Genomic DNA, 9,699 nt, shown 5'->3' with positions numbered 1-9,699 from the left:
AGGAGAGACTTACTGGTAGGATACTGTTCTATCTCAGACACTTTTGGTACACTGTTGAACTTCTTGTATTTACTTTATATAGGAATGGGTGCCTACCAATCAGCTGCAGCTAAAGTTGAAAATATTTATTTTCCGAAGAAGGATGCTGTCACCTTTGACCAGGCGAATCCTACGCAGATACTCGGTCAGTTTTTTAATTTCAGGGATGTTTTTGTTTTTCATCTGTTTGAAGTAACTTCACTTTTGATCTTGTCAAAAAGCTAAGTGATTTCCCGTAGCTTTCCTACTGTTTCTTGGTTTTGACCTTTTAAAGTTGCATTCATCACTTTAGTGGTGCATGTAGTCGAACGCTTACGAGTGTGAGCAAATTTCACAAGAACTCTATCCAATACAGGATATCCATTGTTTTTTTTCCCCCCCTTGGCTTTCATCTGCTGTAGTTCAGCATCTTTTTTACTAAGCTTTTTTTTTTTTTTTCACCTAGCTGCTAGGTATGCAGGTCATGTGCAATTGCTTTCTGATTTCTGCTCATAAAAGTTTTAGTTCACCAGACTGCCTTACTTTAAAACTTCATCGATTACGTTGTATGGCTTTCTGCAATTTCACAGGTTGCAATGGTCACTTTTCTATTTAAGCAGAACACTCTGCATAACAGAAAAAGAAAACAGTGTACAATACATAGTAATTATACACTTTTTTGGTAAATGTTACATTGGCTTGTTTTTCCCTCTCTTTTCCCATGCTTCATTCCTATTCTACTCTATCTTCCTCTGTATTTTCCGTAAGTGTTCCACAGAATCTCTACACTATTTGTCACCAGTTTATTTCAGTATGTTTCTGCAACGTGTCTTAGTACATTTAAGGGTTTTGTAAAACTAGTTTGTATTCACAATGTACCTGCCTTGAAGATCTCCAAATTAAAATTCTCTTGCTTCCCTCCCCTTCATATACAGAGCTTGAAAATGTAGTTGTCTAGATAGTCTGATGAAGAAACTTAAAACAAGAGATTCTGCTTTTTGGAAAAAGAGTACCTTCACTTTTATCCAACTTCTTGAAGGGGGTAAGCTGGCCTTACAGTCATAGAATCATGCAATGGTCTGGGTTGGAAGGGACCTTTAAAGATCATCTAGTCCAACTCCCCTGCCATGGGCAGGGACATCTTCCACTAGGTCAGCTTGCTGAAAGCCCCATTCAACCTGACCTCAGAGTTCCAGGGGTAGGGCATCCACAGCTTTGCTGGGCAACCTGTTCCAGTGTCTTACCACCCTCACAGGAAAGAATTTCTTCCTAACATCTAATCTAAATCTACCCTCTTTCAGTTTATAACCATTACCCCTCATCCTATCACTACACTCCCCGATCAAGAGTCCTTCCCCATCTTTCCTTTAGGTACAGAAAGGCCGCTATAAGGGCTCCCAAGAGGCTTCTCTTCTTCAGGCTAAACAACCCCAACTCTCTTCAGCCTGTCTTCACAGGAAAGGTGGTCCAACCCTCAGATCATCCTTGAGGCCGTCCTCTGGACTTGCTCTAACAGGTCCACGTCTTTCCTGTGCTGAGGGCTTCAGAGCTGGATGCAGTACTCGATGTGGGGTCTCAGGAGAGCGGAGTAGAGAGACAGAATCACCTCCCTTGACCAGCTGGCCACGCTTCTTTGGATGCAGCCTAGGGTGTGGTTGGCTTTCTGGGCTGCGAGCGCACATTGCCAGGTCATGTTGAGCTTCTCGTCAACCAACACCCCTAAAGCCCTTTTCCTCAGGCCTACTCTCAATCCATTCTCCTCCCAGCCTGTATTTGTGTTTGGGATTGCCCAGAACAGAAACATGCACATGACCTTGTACTGGCCTTGTTGAACTTCATGAGGTTGGCATGGGACCACCTCTCAAGCCGGTCCAGGTCCCTCTGGATGGCATCCCTTCCCTCCAGCATGTCGATTGTTCCATACATCTTGGTGTCATTGGCAAACTTGCTGAGGGTGCCCTCAATCCCACTGTCCACGTCATCAACAAAGATGTTAAATAGTACTGGTCCCAGTACTGACCCCGGAGGAACACCACTCTTCTACCTATTGTTCATGTTTTATTTTCTGTTTAAAAATATCAGTCAGAATCTTCAGTCAGCCTCATCCTGTTTCCCTGAATTTTCTTGTACTCTAGTACTTGTTCAGGGAGAAGATAAGGGATTCATATACTAGATCTTTTTCTTTTCCTGGTAGTTATCTCTAGTAAATAGATTTAGCCTTCTCTTAGTTTTGCACAGATTTTGTAGTAAAATTTTGTTCAAAACGTCCTAAGAGTGAGAACGGCAATATTGGCTGACTTTTATTCTGCTATGTTACAGCAAAGCAGAGACTTTTACTTCATCTTAAAAACATACTGCATCAGTTTATCTTTGTCAAATATTCTTGAAGGGTAATCATATTAGCGACAAGCTTAGTGGGTTCTTCTGTTTGTTGAAACTTAGAATCTGAAAACTATGTTCACTGAGTTTCTTGCAGTTTTGTAACAGTGCATGGTTAAATATATTTGTAAATATTATGGCTGGAGTGGAATAGATTTAATAGCTACACGTTTTTTTTCTCGTAGGAGGCCCACAGTTGATTTTTGTGCATACTGTAAAACTCATAAAGGTGTACTAATGTAATACTGCCTGCTTGTATGTTTATTGACATGGCCCTCATAAATTCTGGAACAACCATGATTGGCATAGAACAGTTTCTTTATTGTTTCTACTACCAAATAATAGAAAAGAGCAAAAAAGGAGTTGTATTTCAGTTATGAAAACTGATAGTCTAGCTATTCTTTTCTGCATTTTTGCCTCTATGTAGGCTAAGATGTGAACTCTGAATATTAGTGTAGGAGTATTAGAGGGGGCTTAATAGTACCAACCATTGTGATGATTAAAACCTTAAAATTAGAACACTATGAAACTGGGATAAGTAATGTTTAAAAAAAAAAAATTTTTCCCCCAAAACCAATCACAATAGTTGTAACCTGTTTATACAGTGCTTTTGTAGTATTTCATTCAAGATCTGGATTTGTGAAGTTCTAATGTCACAAAGCCATGCCTCTTCTATTGGTCTTACAGGTAAATTAAAGGAACTTAATGGTAGTGCAACTGAAGAACATAAGCTTACAGAAGATGACTTGATAACCCTAGAAAAGTTATTGTCTGCAACGTGCAACACCTCTGCAGAAACACCTACAGCACAGCAACTTGAGACTTTATGGAGAGCGGTTAACTGGCCAGAAGGTAGACACTTGCAATTATTTTTTTTGTACTGTCATCTCATCAATATTTCACCATGAACTGAAAGTCTTATTATGCTGGCTGTTACGCAGAGTCTGTCCCAAAGAGTTTATAACACAAATAGAAACCAGAAGATGATAAACGGATGCTAACAGCGCCGATCAGTAGCAGGGGCAGGAGCATGAATGGCCAAATTGGTAATTGATTGTCAAGTTTTGTTGTTGAGACAACAGTCAATATAAAGGAGAAACTTGATATGAACATCAGTCATGGTTATTTCATTAGCAGGAGCATCCTCAACAAAGAAGTGGGAGGCTTGTTTGGAAATAGAGCAAAGTGTGAGATTGGAGTCCCAAGTTGTTACCAAATGAGAGATGAAATTATCGAGATAAAATATTTTAAAAAATCTCAAAAGTAGCTCCTGTTTAATATAGTAGCAAAGAAGTTACTGAAGCTAGGTTATATGGTGAGAACTGCATTAGTGAAATGACATTCTGAATTAATGCAAGTGGAGCTGATATAATTTCAATTGATAATGTATTGTCATCAGCACTGATGGATTGGAAGGGCTCGTTACCGCACATTCTGGAAAAAATGGATACATTGCATACACAAATACCTAAACATGAAGCAAAAATGAACTGCTTTCTTGAAACTGCAGTTAAAGATTTGTTAACGGGAAGAATATTTTGGTGTTAAAAATTCATGTTCAGTATATAACATCATTTAAACTATGTTTTGCACAGCAGGGAGCTGGTGATGGCTAATGTCTTCATACCTTTCAGACTCCTCATCTTGTACAAAGCATTAATTCTCAAGTTTCTGCATATTTGCAGGAAAAAATGCTGAATAAGTAGCTAAATGAGTTCAGCTTTGATTTGGTTATAAGCATGGGATACTGGTAATAGACTTAAGGAGCCAGATATACGTGAAATTTGGGAAAGTGCAGGGGAAGACTTTCAAATGAACAAACTCTTCTGTTCCATTTCTTTACAATGATTTCCATTTTTTTTTTTTTTTTTTTGTTCACTTGCAAATTAGTCTGAGAGCTGAAGGTAGTCTAAAAATTTTTTTCTCATTTTTCTTTCTGTAAGCAGTTTTGTAGCTATAGTAGACTGTAAGATGCGGAGTGAGGACAAAGGGAGATGCTGCCTGTGTAGGAGTATTCTTTCACTGAGAGGCTTTCAGAGACCTTTTTGGATTAGTCACCATTATTTTGTGCTTGTCTTCAGTGTTATCAATTAGAGCGTTTGGGAAAGACTTTAAGATTTTTTGCAAAGCACTATGTTTATCCTAAATTAAGGAGTATGGTTTTTGTGATTAGCTGAAGTATTACTAGAATGGGTTTGTCGGTACTTGTCTTTATGAATTTCAACCAACTTGTGCTTTACCTGAATCTCTTTCTGCATAAAACTGTTACTGTCTGTTCCCAAAGCAAGGGGTTTAAGAATGTTTGTATCTGAAAAAAACTCACCAGCACGTTTGCACGTAATGACATATTAATACTAAAATATTTTTTGTTTTGTTTTTTAGATATTGTCTTTCCAGCCCTAGACATTCTTAGATTGTCTGTCAGGCATCCCACTGTGAATGAGAACTTCTGCAGTGAAAAGGATCACGTGCAATTTATCATCCTTCTCCTTAAATTCCTGAACCCTAAAGGAAAGCAAGCAAACCAGCTGTTGGCACTTAGAGCCCTTTGCAATTGTTTTGTCAGCCAGGCAGGCCAGAAACTCATGATGGAACAGAGGGGTGAAATCATGACACAAGCAATAGAAATGAAATCAGGCAATAATAAGAACATCCACATTGCGCTTGCCACGCTGACGTTGAACTATGCTGTGTGTTTACATAAAGTCAACAACATTGAGGGCAAAGCCCAATGTTTATCAGTAATCAGCACAATTATGGAAGTTGTTAAAGATCTTGAAGCCATTTTTAGACTGCTTGTGGCTCTTGGGACGCTAATCAGTGATGATACAAATGCTGTGCAATTAGCTAAGTCTCTTGGAGTTGACTCTCAAATAAAAAAGTATGCCTCTGTATCAGAACCGGCTAAAGTAAAGGAATGCTGTAGGTTTGTTCTTAATCTGCTATAATTGTTTTTCTTAGTACTTGGGAGACACGGAGTATGCAGGACAAAAATGTTTTTGTTCATATTTTGTGACAGGCTATAACTGAGAAAATACTGTGGATGAATTACACTTGATTTGTTGCAAGATACAGAGCAAATAAAACTTTTTACACACTTTGTTATTTGACTGCTTTTCTGAAGTCTATAGTGCACAGGATCATTGCAAGAAGTCCTTTTGACATAGCTCATATCAAAACAGATTGCCAAGAAGTCAAACCATCTCAGTACTTAAAGGTTATCCAGATGGAAATATTGGTAGGAAATGGCTGTGATTCAGCAACTGTCAACTCCGACACCCACCCCAACCACATTTCGGCACAATAAGTCTGTTTCTTGACCGTGCTTTTTTGTCAGCAGGCAAGGGGCCCTGAGAACTGTTAAGTTCCACCATGCTTTCCACAAGCTTATTCGTTAACAGTGGTTGATATTAACCCTTGTCAAATATCCTGGTAAGGAAATGGCATTTACCTAATTTTTCATCAGCTTTTTCCACTTCCTTTTTGAAACCTAGGTCTTTTATGGCTCTTACGGTTTTTAGCCTAGAGCTAGGGGACTTTTTGAGAGGTAGACTCTTTAACTGCTGTCTAGATGTCATGCTTCACTGATAAGTGAGTATCTTGTAGCTTGTAATATGGCTTGAACCTCTAGAAAAGCTTTTACATGACTTTTAATGACAGGAATATTCTACCAGTTGATAGCAAATGTCTTAGTCTACCTCGTAAAATATTAGATGATCTAAAAAAACAAAAAAAAGGAGTCATCTTGAAAATTGGGAGAGAAATTTAGGTGTAGAGAACTGATTGAGGAGCAAAAACTGGAAGAGGCTTCCGAGAGAGGTGGTTGATGCCCCAAACCTGTCAGTGGACAATGCCCTTAATAATTTGCTTTAACTTCTGGTCAGCCCTGAAGTGGTCAGGCAGTTGACTAGATGATCACTGTCAGTCTTTTACAACTGAACTATTCTATTTTAAACTGGGAAAATAATATTTTACAGCTATTCCAGCAGATCCAAGATGTTCAGCTCAAAAGGGGAATGTTATTTCCTGTTTCTCCTGTAAATGTTACACTTTGGTTTAGAATTAAGATGAAGTCAACATGTCAATGTTCAAAGTTACAATTTTCATTAGACTAATAGAATGGAAAACATGAAAAAAGATGTGCAAGCTTTTCTGGCATGTGAGCTTTTCATTACATGATACTTGTCTGCCTCATCAGTGCCAGATGGTAAGGGTTTTATGACCAAGAGCTCTATTTTTTTTTTTTTTGGCTCCATCTAACTGAACTGTCTGAATTACTACATTACTTCCAGCAAACCTTTTTTCTCAGATCCTTAGTTGAACACGTGTACTGTTACACTTCTGATGAATTTTCAGATACATATCCTCAGAGTCTTGATTGTGGCTTAGTCACAGGTTTTCTTATTTGATCCATTGCAAGTTGATGTATAAGGCAATCCAAGAGATTATTGGGGATTTATAGTGCTTAATAGATCAGTCCCTTCCTGGGAAAACATCTGAGAAGCTACCTTTAGGAAACATGTCTGTGAAATAATGTGCCTGTCTGTTGAATTTTGGTTGCCTACTATAAAATTGTTCTTGAAGCTTTAGCTTTGTAATGTTGTGCATTTTAACTGTGTTTGTACATGTGCTATTCTAAGATATCTATACTCATCTAACATTTTGGTTTTGTTATTGTGGGATTGCTCTGTTACATATTACCTCTTTACGTGAAAATTGTCATTAATTTCCTAGACCAAAAATTAATGTTTATATTAATAAACATCTTCTGGCAACTTCAAGAAATGGTATATTAAGAGATTTTACAAAATTCACTTAAATTTGCAGGGAACTTATGCGGCACAGCAAAAAGTCCTTCATCTTGGGGCTGCAGCACTACATATTAGGCAAAACATACAGAGTAGGCTAGGAATATTTGCATAGAAGGACAGCTGCTGCTACCAGGGTACTGTGATACCTGACCATTCCATAATTTAGTATTGTCTGAGGGAACAGAGGGCGTGGGGGACATTGGATTTCATCCCCACAGGGATTTTCCCTGAGTGGTCTGTCCCCATAGAGACATACGGTGGTAGCACAGGCAGTGGAGGTAATGTGTAAAGGAGGTAATGAAAAAACAAAGTTACAACACACAGCAAGATCTTACAGTATGTTGTATGTTACAACAAGATATATTTTTTTAATTGACGCAGAAGCCTGTTGGTGTTCTTACGCCTTCATGCATTTGTGCAGTAACTTTCAGTGAGGATTTTCCCAAGCTAGCAAAACTGGGTATGTGCTAACACAGGTTGAGTGCAAAAAGGGTATAAACTTGCATCTTCTACAAAGCAGTGGACATTTTTTTCTGTCTTCCAACATATAACAACAAAATATCATCTTTATGCCAGTATTATCTTCAAAATAAATAATGGCTATTGCTCTTGTTTGAAATTACACTGTTCTAAAACTCCAGTGTGGTACATGTAAGCATGCATGTACGTAAACACAAATACATGTAAATGTACTACAACATCTGCCACTGAGAGCACCAACAATCAGAAAACCTTAAGGATGTCACCTGAAGTTTCTGTTTCAGTGAAAGGATGTTAAATCTATGCCTAAGAGACACATCAGTCAGGAGGTCCACGGTGTATAATCTTTTGAGACCACGCAATATTGAAAACAAGTACGTGCCTAGCACAGAACTCAGAGCTGCCTTGCTATCTACAGCAGTAAACCTCAAGTAACTCGATCTGTGTGCTAAGTGCTCCTGATTTGATTCATCAGGGGAATAGCAAAAGTATGTTTGAGAGATTTCAGGACCCCCTTGAAGAGAAATAGTGTCTTCAGCTAAGAATCTTAAGTTTCTCAGTAGAAGATATAATTCTGCTGGCATCTTTTTCTACGCTAGAATGGAAGCTCTTGGAACAGCAAACAGCATGTAGCAGCACTTTACATTAAACCTTCGTTGTTAGGCCTGCCTTGGGTTTTATAAAGTGGAAGGACTTGAGATCTACTTAGATTAGAACTCAGCACACAATATAAAATGCCTTACTAGGGAACTCAACGAGGAATCAAAACTGACTTAGGTCAGCACCAACTAGTGTGCTCGCCAAGACAAATGGAGACTACAGTCATATAATGTGAGATATATGAATCAAAAGACTTCTGTAATGATTCTACTTCTAGGGAAGTGATCGTTCCCCTGTACTGGGCACTGGTGAGGCTGCACCTTGAATACTGTGTTCAGTTTTGGGCCCCTCACTACACAAAAGACACTGAGGTGTTGCAGCGTGTCCAGAGAAGGGCAACAAAGCTGGTGAGGGGTCTGGAGCACAAGTCTTCCGAGGAACAACTGAGGGAACGGGAGTTGTTTAGCCTGGAGAAGAGGAGGCTGAGGGGAGAACTCATTGCTCTCTACAACTACCCGAAAGGACGTTGCAGCGAGGTGGCGGTCAGTCTCTTCTCCCAAGTAAGAAGCAACAGGGCAAGAGGAAATGGTCCCAAGTTGTGCCAGGGGAGGTTTAGATTGTGTATTAAGACACATTTCTTCACCAAAAGGGCCATCAAGCATTGGAACAAGCCGCCCAGGGAAGTGGCTGAGTCACCATCTCTGGAGGTTAAGTCACCATCCCTGGAGGTATCATGGAGGACATGTAGACGTGGTGCTGAGGGCCGTGGTTTAGTGGTGGACTAGGCAGTGCTGGGTTGATGGTTGGACTCGATGCTCTTTAAGGCCCCTCCCTGCCCAGACGGCTCTATGACTCTGCAATTCCAGGACTATAGGGAAGACCAGAATCAGCCCAGACAAACCAGCACTGAAGACTCCTCGCCCCCCTACACGCCCCCGGCAGAACACCTTGCAAACCTACTCAGACGCTGTGCAGGTGCCGCTGAGCACAAAAGCGGTGTTGCCCGGATGATGTAGTTTCCTTGGATTTTACGTCACCTATATAAACTCCCACAAGCCTTCGGACGGGACCTTTGGCTCCAAAGAACTGCCAAGGGGGCATAACTCGAGGTGGGAATCCAGAAGCCGCACACTCTCCCCCGTCGTCACCGGGGGCGGCGGAGATCCCCCGGACGCCCTTCCCGGCCGGACCCGCCCCCGCGCCGGAAGAGTGGGATGACGTCTTGCGAGGCGGCCTATCAGGGCTCTGCCGGAAGCAGGCCTCGCCCTGGGCGCGCGGATGCGGAGCGCGGCGGGGAGCGGCGGGCCCCGGCGGGGCGATGCCGGGCAGGCGGTCCGCTAAGGAGAAGAAGCGGCGCCGCTCGCGTTCCTGCTGCCCGGAGGGAGCCTCGGGGCCGGGGGGCAGCGAGAGG

The 9,699-nt window shown here is 41.0% G+C and overlaps 2 protein-coding genes across 2 annotated transcripts in view; both read left to right on the top strand.

Moving 5' to 3' along the window:
• The window catches only part of PLAA (phospholipase A2-activating protein), a 15,746-nt gene extending 10,249 nt beyond the window's left edge, over positions 1 to 5,497 (top strand). Inside the window, exons 11-13 of the mRNA XM_009895874.1 lie at positions 83 to 184; positions 3,085 to 3,249; positions 4,780 to 5,497. Of these exons, the coding sequence (XP_009894176.1) occupies positions 83 to 184; positions 3,085 to 3,249; positions 4,780 to 5,345 (833 nt within the window). The 3' untranslated portion in view covers positions 5,346 to 5,497. The remainder of the gene's footprint in view (positions 1 to 82; positions 185 to 3,084; positions 3,250 to 4,779) is intronic.
• A 4,105-nt stretch (positions 5,498 to 9,602) lies between these two features.
• CAAP1 (caspase activity and apoptosis inhibitor 1) overlaps positions 9,603 to 9,699 on the top strand; it is an 18,623-nt gene continuing 18,526 nt past the window's right edge. The window contains exon 1 of the mRNA XM_009895881.1: positions 9,603 to 9,699. Within this exon, the coding sequence (XP_009894183.1) occupies positions 9,607 to 9,699 (93 nt within the window). The 5' untranslated portion in view covers positions 9,603 to 9,606.

Source organism: Charadrius vociferus, unplaced genomic scaffold (genome assembly GCF_000708025.1).
Source record: "Charadrius vociferus isolate BGI_N301 unplaced genomic scaffold, ASM70802v2 scaffold231, whole genome shotgun sequence".
NCBI lineage: Eukaryota > Metazoa > Chordata > Aves > Charadriiformes > Charadriidae > Charadrius > Charadrius vociferus.
Note: the sequence above shows the minus strand (reverse complement) of the source record. Positions and strands in the feature narration are given on the sequence as shown.